General features: G+C 40.5%; 1 protein-coding gene across 7 annotated transcripts in view; it reads left to right on the forward strand.

The window, feature by feature from the left end:
• Positions 1-22,280, forward strand: part of TIAM2 (TIAM Rac1 associated GEF 2) — a 136,679-nt gene that overhangs the window by 12,643 nt on the left and 101,756 nt on the right. For 6 of the 7 annotated variants that reach the window (XR_013170834.1, XM_077149330.1, XM_077149328.1 and 3 more), the window contains exons 4-5: positions 6,640-6,812; positions 9,382-9,606. Coding sequence is in view for 6 of the 7 variants with exons in the window: in XM_077149330.1 (XP_077005445.1) it covers positions 6,640-6,812; positions 9,382-9,606 (398 nt within the window). In the remaining variant the exon portion in view is untranslated. The remainder of the gene's footprint in view (positions 1-6,639; positions 6,813-9,381; positions 9,607-22,280) is intronic. The other variant, XM_077149331.1, reaches the window with a different exon arrangement.

Here is a 22,280-nt window from a genome sequence, read left to right on the forward strand (position 1 = left end):
TGTCTCCTAAATAGAAATCCTGAGGTCCTGCCAGCCTTGTAGGCATCATTTTTTAAAAATTTATTAATTAAAAGATTAAGGAACAAAATAAAACAACATACATAATCAGTAATTCACAATATCATCACTTAGTTACATATTCATCATTTCTTAGAAATTTGCATTAATTCAGAAAAAGAAACAAAAAGACAACAGAAAAAGAAATAAAACAAACACAGGAAAGAAAAAAAAAAAGATTATACCCACCATACCCCCCACCCCTCGCCCGCACCGATCACCAGCATTTCAAACCAAATTCGTTCTAGCATTTGTTCCCCCTATTACTCACTTTTATTCCATATGTTCTACTCCTTTGTTGACAAAGTAGATAAAAGGAGCATCAGACACAAGGTTTTCACAGTCACATTGTGACAGCTGTATCATTATTAAATCATCCTCAAGAAACATGGCTACTGGAACACAGCTCTACATTTTCAGGAAGTTCCCTCCAGCCTCTCCACTACATCTTGGATAACAAGATGATATCTACTTGATGCACAAGAATAACCTCCAGGATAACCTCTCGACTCTGTTTGGAATCTCTCAGCCATTGATACTTTGTCTCATTTCCCTCTTCCCCCTTTTGGTCAAGAAGGTTTTCTCAATCCCTTGATGCTAAGTCTCAGCTCATTCTAGGGTTTTTCTCAATCCCTTGATGCTGAGTCTTAGCTCATTCCAAGATCTCTGTCCCACATTGCCAGGAAGGTCTACACCCCTGGGAGTCATGTCCCATGTAGAGAGGGGTAGGGTGGTGAGACTGCTCATTGGGTTTGCTGGAGAGAGAGGCCACATCTGAGCAACAAAAGAGACTCTCTTGGGGGTGACTCTTAGGCCTAAATTTTAAGTAGACTTGACCTATGCTTTGCGGGGTTAAGTTTCATATGAACAAACCCCAAGACTGGGGGCTCATGTAGGCATCAATTCTTGATACCCAAAAGCCCTTCTTGCAAAGGTGCACTTGTTAAGGCATTTAGTCCTGAGCTACATTTTTCTCTGGTAAACTGGAGAGTCTGTGAAACCCAAGGAACCCCCAGCATCTCACAGATTGCTATCATGAAAAATATGGCTAAGGAAGGCAAAGAACTTACCCAAGTTTTGATATCAGGGAGCCGGGTTCTTAAATTGAGTAACAGATATCAGATTTGGCAAGTTAAGAGTGACAGGTTGGTTCTAGCAAGGTAGAATTTTGAAGGATAAATAAGTTAAGCTTTTAGGTTTAAAAGTTAACTCACTATCCACGTACGGCTAGGGAGATGTGACCACAAGGTGTTATGGTACAAGGCATTTGGAAGTTTAGTTTGCAGAACATGCAGAATGTGTTTCCAGTGTGATGTGGCTAAAATAAAATAAATGTGATTTAAAAGAGTGAACATGATCTTCAGTTATGTCACTCAGAATATCACATCTTCTGCAAAGGAGGTGATGTTCTTTCTCTCATCCACTCTCATCAGAGTTGGCCATTTCTCTCCTTGTGGGCACAACACTGCAGGTACCTTGTTAGTAAACAAGAAAATGATTCTCTAAACCCTTCTTCCTGAAGTGTCCCTAACTGGAGAGGAGAGAGAACATGTCGCCTGGGTGGTAAGTGTCTGGAATTGGGTTGGGATCACAGTCTGAAGCTGCTTCTTACATGACATTGAGAGTGGATGCCCTCCACTCCATAATGTATCACCTGTCTATTTTTTTTTTAGCATTATGGTCTTTGGTTAACATCTTTGCTTTGGAAAGTTGTACCCTGCCTATCATATGGCTTTGAAAACCTCCAATTTTACGTCTTCATGGTACTGGGGGCCTGTGATGGTTTATGTGACTCTATCCCAGTTTGAGAAAAGGGCCAGATGGGACACCAAGAGAATTGAGAGGCATAACAAATGGTGGATGGCAGAAGGACTGAGGCATATTTTGCCTGCAGATTTTGAAACCTGGGTTGAGAGTAAGGGACAGTCTTGTAGAAGAGGCATTGAATGTATTTTGGTTCTCCAGCGGTTAGGCTGAAATTAATAGATGGAAGTGCACCTGATTCTGAATTAATGTTAAAACAACACAAAATTTAGAAACAAACAAACGGAAAATTGAAATATTGGCAAGTGGAAAGAAACCACTTTCTGTGATTTCCCTGCTACTGAAGGCAAATGTGCAGAGACAGATAGCTACCTTTTGGAGGCTTCCTGGGTGAGATTCGATGCCTATCGCTTATGGGATGTGAGAGCTTATGTCCAGCTTCTAGTATTCTACCCTAGAAGGTCCACCAGGAATATCTGGCTGCTGAGTTCGGGGGCAGGGACAGTCCTCAGTTGTCTTTGACCATTAGCAAGACCTGGAGTCCTGCCTGTGCTCTGCTTTCTTGGTGCTGGCTTGTAAAACACTTTAAGGTCCATGGATAAAGGGTGCTTTGTAAGTGTAAATGTTATCAAACCCGCATTCCTTCATTTCCTTTGCAGCCAAGGCAAGGCATGCGATAAAGATGTTTTTTCCCCAGCATAACCTTTTCCATGTGGCTTTCTACACCTCTTTCCCCTGGGAATTCAATATGTTGAGCTCAGCTTTTCTGGCATAGAATCAAAGTTTGCAGTTACTATGTGGTTTAATCTTAGTTAAAAATAGGCGTGTGTGTGTGTGTGTGTGTGTGTACCCATACCTATATAGTTAAGTGGAATTTTAAAGTTTTCCTTGAAATATCTATAGAAATAAATTGGAAACGGTTTTCTGGAGAGAATTTCTAACAAACCATCTGGTTACCTGCATGGATTGAATCTGTAGGTAGGCAAAGGGCACACTCATGCTTTTTAGGACTTGGAGGATGTAACATATTTATATTTGATTTGTAATTTTTTTATTATTTTGATTTCATTTTTTTATTTTTGTGTGTAACATATTTAACGAGGGTAATTCTGCTTTCTCTCTGACTTGTGCAATGAATGGATTTTCATGTAGTTCACAGGGGACTTCATAGACGGAATGGCTGGCAAGATGGTTAAAAAGTCCCTCAACAAACGTAGTAGACTGACCAGTTTTCAGGGGAGAAATTCATGAAATAAGTGTAGGGTGTTTGTGATTCTGCCTGAGATAGGCTGACAGCAGGGGATGGTGTAGGAGTGTGTGGAGAGGTTTTAAGAGAAAACTGAGACCACATGCTCTCCTTCCTCTGATGATGTTTCCACTGATATTCCCTCTCCCTTTCTTGCACCTCCATTCCTGCCCCAGTCTGTTTTCTCTTTCTGCTTTCTCAGCGGGGACTTCCTCCAATTGCCTTTCAGTCCAGCAGGTCCTAAGCCATAGAATTAGAGAGGCAGCATTCCTTTAAGTTAAATTTTATATCATTGATTAAAAAGTGGCTTCCCATCCATTAACTTTGGTAGCAACACAATTCTGTGTATTGTTCTCCATCCTGGCAGCACTCTGAAAGGAAATGTTCTGTTTTGGTCGAATGCTTCTGCCTTAGAGCTGTAGTTTGTCGTATATGAGGTGTTAGGTCTGGCAACATCTTGGCATATGCCCAAAGTTATGCTCATTCCTCTACATGTAAGGGTTTGAATTCTAACAATTGAGAGTGTAAAAGTCAGGGAAAACTGGGAAGTAAGTATTAATCCATTGGGAAGAGTTTGGTCACGGGTGCAGCTGGTTTTGCTTGGTCATCTTCACCTTATTCTCTGGGCCCCAGGCAAAGGTATGTTGCATACATAGCAATGATATCTGGCAGGCTTTCTCCAGGGGAAGATTAGAGTTGTTGTTTCTAAGTACATCAGTAGCTATGCACTTAGAAACAAAAGACCAGCTCGAACCTGTAAGAAACAGCTCTGTTTCTATTTTCTCCTATTCTTATATGTGAGCTCACTTAGTATCTTAGTTGGGATGAGTTTGGGTTGAGAGGAGGAGAGTTTGCTCTGTGCTTTTTGAGATCATAAAGTACCTTGAGGGAGAAGGTATCTTGATGATGCTGTTCTAACTGCTGAGCCTGGGGCAGGCATCTTTTAATCCTCCCTGTCTCTGCTGCCCTGGATTTCATTATTTAAACTTGTTTGCTCATATTATGATTTATTTTCTAACTTTTTATTTGGAAATAATTTCAAACAAAATTATGTAAAAATAATACAAAACCCATACAGAGGACTCCAACATACCCCCACCCAGATACACAGATCCACCAACTTTTAACATTTTGCCACACTTGCTATATCATTCCATCTGTCCATCTCTCTGTCCATCCATTTGTCTAACTATCTATCGATCTGATTTCTAGACATTTGAGAATACGTTGTATACACCATTGTTTTGGTTTGCTAAAGCTCCCGGAAAGCAATATACCGGAAATGAGTTGGCTTTTACAATGGGGCTTATTAACTTACAATTTAAAGTTCTTAGGCTGTGAAAACGTCCAACTCAAGGTATCAAAAGAGTGATACCTGGACTCTGCAGAAAGGCTGCTGGCATCTGGGACACCTCTGATTCATGGGAAGGCACATGGTGATGTCTGCTGTTCCTTTCCTTCCAGGTTTCCTTGCTTTCAACTTCTGACTTCAGTGGCTCCCTCTTTCAGCTTCTCTGGGGCTTCTCTGAGTGTCTTCTAATTTCATTTCAAAGTTTCTGTATGTGTTTTATCCTTTCATAAAGGATTCCAGCAAGAGGATTAAGACCCATTCTGAATGAGGCGGGCCACATCTCAGTTGAAATAAACTAATCAAAAGATCTGCTCCCACAGGAGTGGATTAAAAGAACATGGCCTTTTTGGGGGTACATAGTAGCTTCAAACTACCATAATCATGTTCCTTGAACACTTAATACTTCTGTGTAAATTTGCTAAGAACAAGGATATTAAAGTTTATTTTAGAAATGAATCTGGTAGTGGTGAAATAGTTTTTAACACACGTAAACATTAAGTGATCTCCATTCATATCGAGTGCAGTGAATGCAAGCTGATGTTTCTTTACCGTCAATCTAAAAAGTATGTGCAAAGTCCTTGATATGTTTGCATGTCAGACCTCAGCATACAGTAAGTACTAAAAAATGTTTGCTAGTTGGAGGCTATAGGGGATTTAGTAAACCGACACAGGAGACCATATTTGTGAGCATCTTAGAAGCACAGTTTGCCTGGCAATTGTGCCTAATAATTATAAGGCATTCCTATATAATTATCAAAGCAGACCCTTAATGCCCTTCTACCCATGATACTTTATTAGCTTATTAGGGGAAAGCTATATACTTGAAAGCAAACATAATAGCATTCATAGAGAAATGTTTCAGAGTCACAATGTTCTCCCTTAGTCCAAATTAGTGAGCTTATCACAAATATTGCTTTTCACTCTGACATAAAAAGAATGTGTTAAATATTAATGTTCTAGTTTGCTAGCTGCTGGAATGCAATATACCAGAAATGGAATGGCTTTTAACAAGGGGAATTTAATGAGTTGCTAGTTTACAGATCTAAGGCCGAGAAAATGTCCCAATTAAAACAAGTCTATAGAAATGTCCAATCAAAGGCATCCGGGGAAAGATACCTTGGTTCAAGAAGGCCAATGAAGTTTAGGGTTTCTCTCTCATCTGGAAAGTCACATGGCGAACGCAGTCAGGGCTTCTCTCTCAGCTGGAAGGGCACATGGCAGACACAGCGTCATCTGCTAGCTTACTCTCCTGGCTTCTGGTTTCATGAAGCTCCCCGGGAGGCATTTCCCTTCTTCATCTCCAAAGGTCGCTGGCTGGTGGACTCTCTGCTTCGTGGTGCTGCAGCATTCTCTGCTCTCTCTGAGTCTCTCATTCTCCAAAATGTTTCCTCTTTATAGGACTCCAATAAACCAATCAAGACCCACTCAAATGGGTGGAGACATGTTATCCCGTAATCCAGTTTAACGACCATTCTTAACTAAATCACATCAACCAGGGAGATGATCTCATTACAGTTTCAAATATACAGTATTGAATAGAGATTATTCTACCTTTAAGAAATGAGATTTCTATTAAAACATGGCTTTTCTTAGGGGGCATATACCCTTTCAAACCAGCACAATTAAGTTGCTTGGGATTTGAAGATTAAGCTGTTTTTCCCCCCATAAATGTCAAAGTTTCCCAGATACACTGTTTCTAATTACCACAAATTCTAAGTACAGACACTCCCTAGGTTAACAAATACAAGAGTTTTCTTCTATTTCCTACATCTTGATCTCTTGAATAATGTAGTGGTGTGGTTGGGAATGAAGGTTGTGAAGTAAGCATGGCTGGATTCAGATCCCTGCTCTAGCTCGTTCCAGCTGCGGGTCCTGGGCAAGTCCCTGACCCTCTATGCTTCAGGGTTCTCATCTGTAAAATGGGGTTGAAAGCCACACACACCTTCTGGGGCCATTCTGGGGATGAAATGAGCCAATGCAAGGGAATAAAATACCTCGACGATTCATGTCTTCCTAGCAACAGTGAATGTATGGTATTTACAAAAGAGAATCTCATTTTCATTCGAGTTCATGCTAATACAGCCAGGCATACGTCCTCATTTACCATGTGTAATGTAATGTATCGTCTCAGTGTTTTTGGTTGCCTCCTTTACCTTCTCATTCCTTTCCTGGATCCTCAGGGCCTGTGACAAGGATGTGATTGTGCTTCTCTCTTTCGCAGGATGCACCCTGCTGTTTTATGAGACATATGGGAAGAATCCCGCTGATCAGAGCCATGGCCCTCGGTACGCTCTGTTTGCAGAAGACAGCATCGTGCAGTCTGTCCCAGAACACCCCAAGAAGGAGAACGTGTTTTGCCTCAGCAATTCCTTTGGGGATGTCTACCTTTTCCAGGTACTGCAGTGGTGTGTAAACAAAGGCTTGAGGCAGAGGCTTGTGTACCAAAAGAGTTTTCATACTGTTAGAATGAGAAGGAGCAAAATTGAAAAGACAGAACTTAGAAATGGAATAGAGTAGAAGCTTAGTTGGGATTTGAATTTTTGTTTAAGCAAGAAATATTGGATCCTGTAAACTGCTTGGCACTGCACAGCTATCTCAAAACCATTCGTACAGTGGGCATTTCTTGGGTGTCCTGAGATGCTCTTCAGTATACACAGAAAAATTATTATTGCTCTTCCAGGGTAGCTCAGTAATGAGTTCAGTGTCCGAGTTCAGTGTTTGAAATGACTGAGAATATGAATTGGAGGTGGTTACATGGCTCCCAAGAATTTCTGTGGTAATTAAATAAGACTTTCAGGAAGCCCTTCATTGACAAATGCTGTAAGATTTGCATTCCTGGTGGACATGGTTTTAGGAAGTTAAGATTTGAGTTATCTGCTGTGAGGACTTGTTAACAACTTGTTGTAGTTTGCTAGCTGCTGGAATGCAGCACACCAGAGATGGATTGGCTTTTAATAAAAGGGGATTTATTTCATTAGTTCTTCAGAGGAAAGGCAGTGAACTTTCAACTGAGGTTCTTTCTTACATGGGAAAGCACAGGATGGTCTCTGCTGGCCTTCTCTCCAGGCCTCTGGGTTCTAACAACTTTCCCTGGGGTGATTTCTTTCTGCATCTCCAAAGGCCTGGACTGAGCTGCAAGTGCTGAGAGGAGGTATTCTAAGCTGCTTGGGCTGTGCTACGTTGTGCTTTCATTTAAGCACCAGCCAATTAAATCAAACATCATTCATTGCAGCACGCGTGCCTCCTAGCCGACTGCAGATGTAATCAGCAACAGATGAGGTTCACATGCCATTGGCTCATGTCCACAGCAACAGAACTAGGTACCTTCACCTGACCAGGTTGACAACTGAATCTAACTACCACACAACTTTTCTAGCAAATGGAAAGTCATAGAGCATGGTGGTACTGAACTATTGGCATTGGACTTGGGCTTAAGTTTGAATCTTGGCTCTACTGCTGAATAAGTATGTCCTCTTGGAAAGCTTACTGAAATTCTCTGAGCTTCAGATCCTTTGATTAGTAGGAAAGTAATAGTTTATAGGACTGCTTTATGGGTAAGTAGTATAATGTGTGTATATTAAGTGCTAAATAATTAAATCATTAATGTTATTATTAACTCAAAATAGGGGGGCTGTGGTAGCTAGGAAGTGAATGGAGCTTCTCAAATGCTTCTGTCCAAACCCAGCACTGTGTGTAGAAATTGATTTTGGCTGTAGATTATATGATCAAAAGGTTCATGGGGAACCTCATAGGTCCTAGTTCCAGTGCTCTGCTGAAGTTGGTCCTTGATCCCTCAGGGACCCTATAGAATAGTAATGTTCACTAAGCTGGCTTTGGGAATCTAGGATTCTCTGAAGGGTTCACTGCCACAGGACAGAACTGATTTCCCAGGATCAGCACAAGGTCAACTCTTTGGGCCTCTGCCCTCACTGCTGTCCGCAAATTGACTTGATTTAGAGGAGCCAGGGCCTGAGATTTGGCTTTCCTTCTTAGATGTCTCTTAACAGAAAGGCTTCTTAAAACCTTCCGCAATGCTTTAAGACAAAGTGATGGTGTGAACCTGAATTTGTAGGGAAGGTAAATGCATTAGATTAAATCTGCATGGACTTGTAGGGTAAAAATATGATGTGAACATTTTATTTTGTGATTTAGGCTAATTATCCTTATTTTTAGGAATTTTTTTCCAAACGATGATATTATATAACCTCAGAGGACAACTGGTGATGAACCCCAAGACTCAAATGTTTGTGGTTATTTCTGGACATCAAGAGAGTTGAAACTGATTTCCACCCTCCTTGAAATCATATATTTTTTCCCATTCTGTTTTATTCAAACTTTTTTATTGCTTTCAAAAAAAAAAAAGCTTATATAAAAACAGTATATGGTTGTTGTGTGAAATATATAGGGCACTGTAGAATATATATAGAAAAGCCGTTATCCGTAGTCCCATTATTCAAAGACAGCTACTATAGCATTATTGTTGATTTTCTCCAATTTTCCTCCTGTTGATTTTTTTCATAGCTGAGATCATAATGTGGATGTGATTTTCTATCTTGGTTCCAGAACTTGATGTCTTAGCCTGAATATTTCTCAGTTTATTAAAATTCTGAAGATAAACAACCTTTTATGGAGCGACATAATATAACAGTGAATGGATGTGCACTGGTTTTCTTATTGCTCCCCTCTTGTTGGCTATTAGCTTGTTCCTAATTTTCCCCCCATTATATTTGGGGCTCTATGAGTATCTTACTCTGCTCTGAGGTTCTCTCAAACCCTCTGGAGTTCAGGATGCCTGAGAAACTGTGTTGAGTGATGGTATGTGCTTTTGGGATTAAACACAATTTTTATGAAGTGAAGGCGCCTCCTAGGTTTTACACATCAGAGGCCACCCTGCCACTTGGGAGAGGACTTTCGTGGCAAAGCAGTTTCAAACAGGTTTTCTTCCCCCCTCTCCTGTCTTTAGGCCACCAGCCAGACCGATCTGGAAAACTGGGTCACTGCCATACACTCTGCTTGTGCGTCCCTGTTTGCAAAGAAGCGTGGGAAGGAGGACACGGTCCGGCTCCTGAAGAACCAGACCAAGGGCCTGCTCCAGAAGATTGATATGGACAGCAAGATGAAGAAGATGGCCGAGCTGCAGCTGTCCGTGGTGAGCGACCCCAAGAACAGGAAAGCAATAGAAAATCAGGTACTCATTTCCGGGACTGCTTCCTCTCGTTGCTCAGGTCCCTCTCAGCCATGCGGATGCAAACTGGAATTGTGGTGATGTTTTCTACACCTTGAGGGAAATCGTTTCCGTGGCCTGTCAAGTCAAGGACTCAGTGACTGTACCATTTAGACGTGGGTGACAATGATACAACCTTTGGTTGCTGTGTGTATGTTGAAATACTTTGTGGTCAAATCTCTTTTGAATGGTTCCTTCCCCCCTGACTGATTCTTTGTTATATTGTTACTTTCTAAAAAAAAAAAATTCCAGGATAAAATCACTAGATTAGATGGGTAAGATTCTAATACAAACTTTGGAAGGAGTGATTGCATATAACGTGGATGTTTCCAGGTCAGTAGATACCAAAACAAACAAACAAAGTAAACCCCGTATTTTTTCTGTTCATAACAGACCAGCTAGTATGGAAAATGCATTTTTCTGGTGTAGTTCCACATTCTGTCTTAGGTAGAGTTCCCTGGACTCAGAGGTGGACTTTGCATGTGAGGAGATTTATTGGGAATGCTTTCAGGAAGAGCATAAGGGAGGGAGGGACTGGGATTGAGTGGAGGGACAAATTGAGCTGTGCTGCCGTTGCGATGGAGACCTCAACCAATCTCAGGAGGGGCTCTGGAAATGGGGATGGCCTGTTAGTTGTGCCCTACAGTGAGGCAGGGGGGCCGGGGCTTTGAACGCCCACATCAACCAGTCACTAGATGGGGCCTCTACCAGCAGAGGTTGAAGCCTCAATTAAGGCATCTGTCTTTATCCAAGGCCAGTTTCCAGAGAGGCGTTTGGCCATGAGCCATCAGCACCCCACACTTTTGGCAGGTGAGGGAAAGAAGGCCTTGACTTTGGATGGGAATGGGTCCCAGGTAGCACTACTTTATCTACTACTGCCTCTCCCAGTTCAGTTGTCAAATGACTTGGGGCCTTGACTGACACCTACCATGAAGATAGATTGGTACATTCTTGAATTTCTCATGCTTTTCATTTGATAACTTATTACAGAAGGACTAAGTTCTTTAAAAAAAATTCCTTGGTGACATAATAATTTGGACATTCTCTGGTTCATTAGAAAGGATTTTTACCTGTAGAGTTTTACTTAAGTTGTGAATTAAATAACATATTACCAATCTCTTATTTACATCTGTATATTTAATCTTGCTTAGAAACTTTTCATCTGCTTTATCTGACAACCATAGGATATATATAAAGATATTTCTGGCTATAAAGCATAAACTGATCAAAGCATACATTCAAATGACATCATTGTGATACACTGAGAATTTGGAATATGTTGACTGGCAATAGTAAAATAACCAAGTCATTCAACTAAATTATTCCCATGTCTTGCCCCCCTCATCAGTATTTCTAAAGAATGGTGCCATTAAGTCAAATATCCTAACTATATCTATATCTAACTTTGATTCTTCCTTTCTTATATCCCTTGATATCATTCATCCTTCCCATTTCATTTCCTCTTGTTAATTTTTCGACCTTCAAAGATTGTTGTACCTCACAGATGCATATAGCTTCAAGATACAGAGAGTTATAAAATATGGACCCAGTTTCTAGGAAATTTGTAATTTAATTAGAAAGGTAAGCCTTATGAATATGAAACTGAAGAACATTCTAGAATGGTATAGATTTGGTGATAATTGGGGTAGCCATCAAATGCTATGAAAGTTCGGAGGTTGAACTTGTGCTATGATCTTGGGGAAATAGAGGAGACTTCCTTAGGGCCTTAAAAGAAGTGTGTAAATGTGAAGGACATTCTAGGCTGGGAGGAATGTGGTGACGTGGGGTCCCGAGCATGCCGAGTGGAAGGTGTATGTCGGGAAATGGTGAGTAACTTGCGGTTAGGTTGGACAGGTGCTGGCATAGCTTTCCTGGGGTCTTGGAGGTAAGGTTTATTTTATCCTCTAGATCCAGGGAAGCAAGTGTGGATTTTCTAAATTTGGAAAAAAGCATGATGAAAGTAGTACCTTTGGAAGACTGACCAGGCAGGGCTTAGAGGACAGATTGAAGTGGGGAATGACAGTAGGCAGTGGAGTGGAAGTAGACTGGGCATGCAATTAATTACAGGGACCGGGTCTAGAGTAATAAGGCAGAAGTTTAACAATGTATATGGAAAACGAATACGAGAATGCATACTTTGCTGTAATTCTGTAGACTCTTAAAGAGAGTATCATACTCTCTTGAATCGAACCTTTCCTCAAATAGAATATGCCATTCATATAGAGTACCTGATAGCAAACTTACAGACTGTGAAATAGTTTCAACAAGGAAGTGAAAAGGGGAGCTGAACGTGTCAAGTAAAATGTAGTGGGATGGGGTGGAAGTGTGTGTGTGTGTGGGGGGGAGGGGTTTGATTAGGACATGGCTGCAATCCCTGGGAGAAGATTGCTCAGCAGAGAGCTCAGCCTGTATTATCCCTGCCCTCTATGCCTTGAAGAACAGGGATCCTCAAACTGCCCATCCCCAGAGCAGCGCGACTGTGGCCAGCTCCAGGTTGTGGGGCAAATCCAGAAGCTTTGAGGAGTAGGAGAAATGATTAGCCAATGTTTTTGTTCCGTTTCTTGCTTGAGGTCCTGAATTTCCAAGATCCAAGAGCCAATGAATTTCCAAGTCCATCACTGGAGATGCAGCTTTTGGATTTGAGGGTTTCAGAGTGTTTAGGGGACCCTGAAAAAAAAACCTTTTATAGATGATAGGGGAAAAAAGATGATTTTTAACTCTTCCTGCTTCTCTAAAGTTTAACTCTGAAACCATATTTTAGTCCTCGGAAAGGGATGCCCAGCTTGGAGTATTCAGGTCCTCATATATAGCCAGATGCTTAGGGCCTGGGAGTGAAGCAGGAAATTGGGTGACTTTGAGAAGCTTCTAGCCTTCCCTCCCATCTTCCTCCCCCCGACCCACAAGAAGTCCTTCCAAATGTATATATATTTTTTAGATTTTCATTAAATATATTTTTATGTATTTTTATTCCCTTGTCTTTTGTTTCGTTTTGGTTTTGGGGGGGGGGGGGGGGCGGTGCATGGCCTGGTAATCGAACCTGAGTCTCCCGCATGGCAGGCAAGCATTCTACCACTGAACCATCCCGTGCACCCTTCCCTTTGATTTTAAATGCTTAACTTACGATGTCACAATTGGTGCATTTCTTTGGGAGGGAGGAATTATTTTAACAGAAATCCCTATACATTACACTATTTTAAGCGTGCTATCTTATTACTAATTTTTCATTTTAGCTCTCCCCTCCCCAATTCCCTTTCTTTCTGCTAGCTCATCTCCCCTCTCCCCTCCAATGCACGCGTGCATGTGCACGTGTGCACACACATACACACACACACCTTCTCATACTACTCTTGGGAATTTTGGGTCAGAAACTATTTGGATCATTCTTCAGAAATTACACCTGAATATATTCCCGCCATCCCTATCTGAACATTTTTAGGCTGTGATTTAATCTTGTTTTCCCAAAGGATTTTGCAGTGAATAACATGAATCACATATTGCTGTGCCCACTATATTTAAATCACTTGCCAGATGGTTGTAAAGAAAGTGATTTACTCCTTACTTGCAGATGTAGACATTAATAGAGAGAAACAGGCACATGCTTAGAATTCCTTTTATGAGATTTTCCTTGACTGAAGACTGTTATGACAAAGGCAAAGGTATTTACAAATCAAGACCAAGAAGAATGTAGATTCCCAGGTAGCCCGGAGGTGCAGAGTTTTCTCTCAACTACCTTTTAAAAAGTTCTTTAAAGAGCAGTGCACCCTGAGCTTACCGTTTAAGAATCTCAACTTCACGATGCACTTGAATTTATATGGTGCCTTCCTGCAGAGACCCAGAGATCTTCCGCTATAGTCATTTAGAGCCAGAAGAGCTCAACTTATGGTGTAGGCTACATCGTGTAAGATAAAAGGTCTGAAATAAGTTTTTCTTTGAAGTACTTGGGTTGGAGAAGATTATTGTCCATGCCTTTTCCGAATAAAAAAGATACTAATAATGGTGATGATTGCGGTGCCTCATGCTGTGATGCAGTGTGACATGCTCTGCTTAAAAGAGACCCTCAGATGATCTGGTTCGAGAGCCTTGTGGGTATTTTGTGGGTCAGATGATGCAGTTTTCATTCAAGCATATCCAATGTGGGCCAGACCTTGCAGCCCTTCCACATGTTGGATTCCTTTTGAAGTTACAAGGGAGCAAGAGTCTTAAATTAAGTCCAGTGAGTGCTTTATTATTTTTTTTCCATTTATTATTTTAAACAAGTAAATAAGGACAAACCCTCCCCACCCTTAGGCAGTCCTGGCATGCTCCCAGCTGGCTTTCCCTCCCACCCTGCCTCATTATGTGCTTCTCAGTGGAGCTAGACCCAGGTCCCTTTGTTAATTGGGAGTGGAGAGAGGGCGAGGCAATGAGAATGTGCGAGAGGGTAGAAAAGATATGGTTGGTGGCATTGGGATTGCTCTGAGCTTCATGAAACATGGGCTTTGTTTTAAAAATTGATTTAAGTAAAGTTTCCCAATTACAAAGAAGATGGGTTGCATTTAGAAAATTGGGCACTGGCAAAGGAACAATTCGAACAAGGCCTTAGGAAGAAATAATGTGTTGGCCGGAAAAAGCAGTTTGGGGAATAAACCATTGGAGAGTGGAGTGTTTGTGAGTTGTGAAGAGGACTTGGGGGACAGAAGCCAGACCATGGTGGTGCTGGGTGACAACGTGGCATTAACAGAGAAGATGGAAGTGTTTGGGTGGGAGAATACCATTCTGTTTGGTCTATCGAGCATTTATCAAGTACACACTCTGGGCCAGGAAAGTGTGCACAGACAGGGCTTGAAGGATGGGGCTGCCCCTGTCCTCGGGGTGCTCTCGTAGCCTGGCAGGGTGACAGTTGAGTGAGAAATTTCAATCGAGTGTTATGAATTCAGGGAACACGGAGCTCCAGAGTGCTGCGGAAGTCATGGAAGGCTTCCTGGAGGAGGGAAGCTTGAATGGCCTCTTGAAAGAGGAGAGGTAGTTGATCAGCAGTGCAGTGGAGGACATTCCAGGCCAAGGGTGGCATGAGCAAAGGCAGGCTGCCCCGAAGTGCCAGAGGCATACAGACACTTTGGTTTCTAGGCAGGCTGTGTGCAGGTACGTGAGGAGCTGGAGGGTGGGCAGCGCTGTCTGCTCTCCTGCCTGTACCACTGCAGAAGCCTCCTGTTCAGCCCTTCTCCGGATCCTTCTTCCATAAAACCACCAGAGTGTTGTGCATCTAAGAAGCAGATCTGATCATATGATTGCCTGGTATAAAAATCCTTTAGCAGCTTCCCACTGCTTACAAAATAAAGTCCCTGACAGCCTCCTCCCACTTTGACCTTTTCCCAGCAACCCCAGGCTTCCTGGAGCCCCGTGAACCCATGGTCCTGTTTCTCACTCTGGGTGCCTGCTCAGGCAGAAAGCACCTCCAATCTCTCCCCCCACCCCACGCACATGCATTCGTGCCCCCCCCCCCCCCCACTGCTGTCTGGAATGAAGGGTGTAGGGGTGACATCCTCCCTACCCTGGAGCTTCGACTGACTCCTCTCCTACCAGTTAGCTCAGGGATCCCTCCTGTGCTCCCATCCCTCCTGTGCTTTTCTTTATACTACTGTCATTGCATTCGTTTATCATTGCGGCTGTAAATATTGTTCCCGCTATAAAGTATGAGCTCCTGAAGTACCCATAGCTTTCCACCTCTGTATCTGTAACACTCTAGTTAGTGAGAGAAGGGACACTCCTGCATCTCCCTCACATGCCTTGGGATCCTTTCTCCATCTTTGCAGCAAATTGTGTCCTCATCCCAGTCATTCCCCACCGTAGCTCCTCACCGTGTGCTGGATTCCTTTTCCTCAGGCCTTCCCCTCTTCACTCCCCCAGCTAGCATGTCCTCTCTTTTTCCTTATCCCCACCCTCCCAGTGTCCCTAGTTCATTTGTCAGAGTTTTTGTCTCTGGCCTTCAGAGCTGCCCTGTGTGCCTGGGTAAGCTGGGCCCCCAAACTGCCTGGTGTGTGTATGTGTGTTAGGCCTCTTGACAGATGTAACATGGGGTGGGGGAAGGCACAGCAGGGGAGGGAAAGCCACGTTGTGCCCCTGGCCTCCCCATGGGAAGCTTGCACGAGAGCGCTGTGTCACGCCAGGTCTTAGGTTCTGAGGCATTGCCCTTACCGCCATGCCGTGATGGCTTTAGATGCATCGTGGACAAATGGGCTTGTTGAGTTTGTCTGGAGACCCGGCCAGGAGGTGCAAAGTCCATCTCAGGAAGAACACTTTCCAAGATCTAAACAACCGGATTAAAAAAAAAATGCATGTTAGTTCATAATCTACTTATAAGATGGGGACAGTGTGTAACTGGGGAATATTAGCATGCACATCTTCGTGAAAAGTTCTGCTCCCTGGCATTATTTGGTCATAGCTGTCTCCCAGAGCCCTTTACTTTGATTCCTCGCCATCTGAGTTTTCCGATACAAACATCCGAGGGGACTCTTGTGAACTAGGAAGTTACTTAAGAGCAGGGTCGAGCCTCATACAAAAGTATCTTCTCACCACTGGAAGCCCTTGGTTACTGCATTTGCCTTTATGTGGCAATTGTCAAATCATTTATTTGATTTTTAAAAAAATTTGTGGAAACATATATACATATATATGTATAACCTAAATCTTGCCATTTTAAACATTAATTTTCTATTGTGGTGATATGTATACAGTATAAAGTTTCCCATTTTAACCACTTTGGGGAATGCAGTTCGATGATTTACTTATGTTCACAATGTTGTGTAATCATTATAACCATTTGTGGTGGTTTGAAAAACATGCTCTTAAATCGAATGCATTCCTGTGGGTGTGGGCCCATATTAAGTAGGACCTTTTGATGAGGTTCCTTCAGTTAAGGTGCATCTCACCTCATTCAAGATGTGTCTTCTTCCTATTTACTGGAGTCCCTTTATAAGAGGATGAAATTAAGCAGAGGAAAAAAAAAGCCATGGAAGCAAGAAGCTGGAAGCAAAGAAACCTGGAAGAGAAGGGAGAGACGGCAGATGCCACCATGTGCCTTGCTACATGGCAGAAGAGCCGAAGATCGCCAGAAGCCAAGTTCTGTGAAAAAAGCATCACTTTGATGATTACCTTGATTTGGACATTTTCCCAGTCTCAAGACTGTGAGCGAATAAATTTCCATTGTTTAACTCAACTTATTTCATGATGTTTGCTTTGAGCAGCCTGGGAAACTAAAATACACCATCCATCACCCAAACTTTTTCACCCCCCCTAAACAGAAATTCTGGACCCATTAAGCAGTAGCTCCCCAGTCCTTGCCCCACTTCTGCTAACCCTGAAATCTATTTTCTATCTCTTTAAATGTGTATATTCCAGTTATTTCTTATTAGTGAAATCATACAATATTTATCTTCTTATATGTGGTTTATTTCATTCAACATATCTTCAATATTCATCTATGTTATAGCTTGTATCAGAACTTCATTCCTTTTTACAGCTGAATAATGTTCCATTGTACATTTGTACCACATTTTGTTTATTCATTCATCTGTTGATGGACACTTGAGTTGTTTCCACCTTTGGCTTTTGTGACACATGCTAGTATGAGTGTCAGCATACAAGCATCTGTTAAGAGTGTTTTCTGTCCCTTTGGGTATATACCTAAAAGTGGAATTGCTGGGTCATATGGTAATTCTATGTTTAGTTTTTTGAAGAGCTGCCAATCTGTTTTCCACAGTGGCTCTCCATTTTACATTCCCCACCAGCAATGCACAAGGGCTTCAGTTTTTCTACATCATTGTCAACGATTATTTTCTGTAATGGCCTCCTAGTGGTATCCAATAGTGGTTTTGATTTGGATTTCTCTGACTCATGATGTTGAGTATCTTTTCATGTGCTTCTTGGTCATTTGAATATCTTCCTGGGGAAATGTCTGTTCAATCCCCTTGCCCATTTTAAAATTGGCTTACTTGTGTTTTTATTGTTGAGTTGTAGAAGTTCTTTATATATTCTGGGTATTACACCTTTATCAGATATGATTTGTAACTATTTCATCCATTCTGTAGGTTGTCTTTCACTGGGTAATTAGTGCACAAAGTTTTTAATTTTTCTTTTGTTGCTCATGCTTTTGGTGTCATGTCTAAGAATCTATTGCCTATTACAAAGACCTGACCATTTCCCCCAAAATCAAGGATTTTATTGCATAAGCTCTTATATTTAGGACATTGATCCATTTTGAGTTCTTTTTGTATGGTGTGAGTTAGGGGTCCAGCATCATTTTGCATTTGGAAATCGAGTTTTCCCAGCACCATTTGTTAATGAAACCATTCTTTTCCCACTGAATGGACTCGGCACTGTTGTTGAAAATCAGTTGGCTGCAGATATAATGGTTTATTTCTGCACTCCCAGTTCTATCCCATTGGCTTTTATGTCTATCCTTATACAAGTATCACATTTGTTTTGATTACTTTGACTTCACAGTAAGTTTTGAATTGGGAAGTGTGAGTCCTCCAACTTTGTTCTTCCTTTTCAAGACTGTCTTGGCTCTTTGGGACCCCTTGCATTTCCATAAGAATTTGAGGATTGGTTTTTCTCAGTTTTGCAAAAAAAAAGACTGCAGTAATTTGGGTAAGGGATTGTTGAATCTGTGGGTAGCTTTGGATAGTATTGCCATCTTAATAATATTAAGTCTTCCATTGCATGAACAGAAGATGTCCTTCCATTAGGTCTTTTTAAATTTCTTTTAGCAATATTTCATAGAGTTCAGTGTTCAAATCTTTCACTTCTCTGGTTAAATTTATTCCTAGGTATTCTATTCTTATAGATGATATTGTAAATAGAATTGATTTCTTCATTTCCTTTCCAGTATATAGAACTACAATTGATTTCTGCATGCTAGCCATCTATTCTGCAACTTTGCTTAATTAATTTATTAAAACTAGTACCTAAAAACAAACAAGCAAAAAAGCCAAAAACAACGAACTAGTACCTTTCTTGTGGATTCTTTGCGATATTCTATATATAAGATCATCTCATCTGCAAACGAGATAGATTTACTTCTTCCTTTCCAGTTTGGATAACTTTTATTTATTTTTCTTGCTCAGTTGGTCTATTGTTCCAGAACTTCCAGAACAATATTGAATACCAATGATGGAAGCACTCATTTGTTTTTTATTGAGAAGTGCTATATATACTTGGGTCCTGACTGTATTGGGATAATGATGTGGTCAAACAAACAAACAACCATTAATCTGTTAATTTAGGACTTGGATAAAATGTTTAGAGCAAACTGGGTCAAATCCAGGCATCTACCGTTGTTTTGCTGGTGAATAGGAAGATTGTGAACCCATGTTCATGAAGGCTCCTAGATGATGAATCTATTTATTAAGTATTTATTATGTATGCATATTTTGAAACAATGGGTAACAGACTCATCATTCCTTCCTTCTCCTCTTCCTTTCATTTAATAAGTAGATGGTTAATTTTCGGTTTTTAGGAATTACAATTTTTGACAGAGGAAAACAGATATTTCTGAAAAGTTACCTGTAAATGATGCTAATGATTAAATGCTTATTGTGTGTTACAGGGGTCCTAATGCATGATCATATATAACGTCACAATAACTTTGTGTGGTGAAGATATATATATCACCCATTTTTTGGATGAGTGAATAGACCCTTATAGAAGTTTAGTAAATTTTGTGAAGTCACATAGCTGAAAAGTAGAAGAGCTGCGATTTGAATACAAATCTGACCTTCTACTCAATGTGTGCTACTTCTCAATAAGACTTTCGTAAATCAGGTCATGCTTTGCTCGCTGATTAAACCATGTGGTGTTTTGGTTATCATAAGATTGTGCAAATTGTATAAAATTAAACTTTAATTTACCTGTTTTCATAAATTGGATTTTTCAGCTCTATTTGATAGGAAATGTATTTTTTATGAAGTTGATTTTCTGCTGTGGTATACAAATTATAACTCAAAGGATTTTTTAGAAACCTCATTCTGGCTGGTTGCTCTAACTACTAACTATTTCAGTTAATCTGTGTCATTAGATTGAGTCTTCCAGGAAGGCAAGGTTTGGTACTTGGAAAATATTGAATGGCATCTTTGTAATTTATTCCACCAAAACAGAAAAACTAATCTTTTATGACAAACCAGTAATGGACAAATGACTAAATACTACAATTACTAAATGGTAGCAAATATTTTTCTAGGAGTGTTGGGTGTGGCAGGAATGTACTTGTCATGTTCTTTTATGTATCATTTATTCATTTATTATTTTTAGCATTAGGCTTCATCTCCTCCCCTTCTTCTCCCCCACCTCCACTTTCCCACAGAAGATCATAAACTCTCTGAGCTCGTTAAATGAATATAGCTATATTAGCAATGAAAAGTGGCAGTGCTTAAAAATGGAAATTTCCCCCTGAATTTTGTTGTTGAAAATTTTTCCTTTTTTAGTGAAAGACAATGAAAACCTCCTTAGAATAAACTTTTTTTTCAATCTAAGTCATTTTTATGTTTCGTCCTGAAATTTATCTTTAAAAAATAACGATGTGTCTAGGAACAATTATCAATATTTAAGGAATCTTGGGGGGTGGGAGGGACAATCTTGGTTCATTGATTTGGGGTATTTCAGTTTTTGATGATGTTGCAAGAAAATCTCTAGAAATTCTCTGACATGTGCTGCCAGATAACCGTACTGTTCCAGTGATGATGCTGTTGATGAAGATTACTGGAATTGACGAGGTAGCATACGTAATGACTAACCAACTCTTTTATTTCTCCCTTTATATTAAAAAAAAAACCTAATGAGCTTCCTTTTTCTCATCTTTTGAAGGATTGTTATAAAATATGTTTTTCTTTTGGCTAACAGTACTTTAAATTTGGCCTGAGCTGGAACTTCAAGACTGGTAGGAAATTGAAATGCCAATGAATGTTCCAATATAACTAGGGCACCTAAAAGAGTTTAGTTTTGTACCCACTTGTGTGGACTGCCTGAGGATTTGTGGGGAGAACTAAAGACAATTAGATGGACATGTACGTGAAAGTTGCTAAAGTAGATTTGGATAGTGCACAGATTCCTGCCTTTGGTCAGAAGACCTGGAATGCAAGAGCTACTTGGTGACATGCTTATTCCCACATGTTGCCCACATCAAGTACATACTTTGGGCCTTTGCTAAATAGGGAAGGGCCAACTTCTCATGTGATTTGGTCAAGCCACTTTCCTTCTGGTCCTCCGCTCTTGAGCTGAGAAATGAAAGTTCTCAGCAAGTTCATTGCAAATGTTGATAGACTTTCTAAACATTAAAAGGTCTATTTTGTGCTCGAGGATCCAGTTTTTCTATCTTCCTCTTCCCTCCAAGGAACTCAAACATCTGAATTCTCATTCTCATCGTTTACCTACATGTTCTCCCAAATCCTTCTATACAACTTTGGAAAGGAAAATCAAATATTGCTTTTTTTTCTTACCCAACCACAAATCCTCACTTAATGTCAGTGGCTGATTCTACCTATAAAATCATGGCCTGGAAAACAAGATGAATATTATCTTTAAATATGGATTAGATGATGTCTTACTCTGCGGCAGATGTCTAAGGTAGAGAAAGCTGCCACTGGGATGAGGGTATTTTCTGTGTGTTGCTGAAAATTATCTATTACCATATGAACAGACAGTTCAGCATTAATACAATAAAGAAGTCATAACATTGCTCCTTATTTGTGTTTTCTACTATATTAAACGTTAACCTCTAAAATGCACAATATTGATTGAGGTTCTCTTGGAACCATCTCACATATGGCAAACTTCTTGATCCTTGTAAAGTCTTCTTTGAGCTACTAGAGTCTCCCAATCCCTTCTTCTCTCCAAAACCCATAAGTATCTGACTCTGTGCTCTTCCCACCAGTTTGTCTGCATACTGTCTCAGCTTTGGAAAGGTTTGTGTGCTGAAGATTATAAAGTGTCTCTGATGAAATATTAAGATTGACTTTTTGTATTGTTTCGGATGGAACTTTCTTTATCTTTTAGTGATGCTTTGATGTATAGTCACATCAAGTATGTGAAATGGTGTCTATAAAAATATTTTATTGATTGCAGAATTTTGTGTAACTATAGGAGATTGCCACCTTCCTGGAGCTATGGTGTTTAATGTATATCTGGGTATATATATATTTTTTTGTCTTTTTAATCTACCATGAATGTTATGGACAGCTTTACTTTCCAGTATCCAAGAATTCATTCCTTTTCTTGTCTCGTGCCTCCATTCCCAAATAGAGATCCCCATAAACTGTTTCATACTGTAGTATAAATAAGTGATAAGCTTTAATCCATGACCCAATCTGGAAATATGTACATTTTATTAGAGGGCAAATGTATGCATCCTATAATTGTGGAAATTCGAGAATCAGCTAGAGAAAGAGGTATTTGTGAGGTAGAGCAAGAAGTAGTTTTTATTGTACCTAATGGCTTATGATATATGTCAGTTATGGTTCCATTATATCCATGAGTTACTTCTGGAATCTGGAATTCTCTAATATGGCAAGAGTAAAAAGCAACTTGTAGTTTCAGTGTGAACTGTCTTGTTAGCCAAGAGCAGTGGTCCTCAACTAAGGCTATGAAACAGGATCACTGAAGGCTCT

The sequence above is a fragment of the Tamandua tetradactyla genome, chromosome 2, assembly GCF_023851605.1.
Source record: "Tamandua tetradactyla isolate mTamTet1 chromosome 2, mTamTet1.pri, whole genome shotgun sequence".
Taxonomy (NCBI): Eukaryota; Metazoa; Chordata; class Mammalia; order Pilosa; family Myrmecophagidae; genus Tamandua; species Tamandua tetradactyla.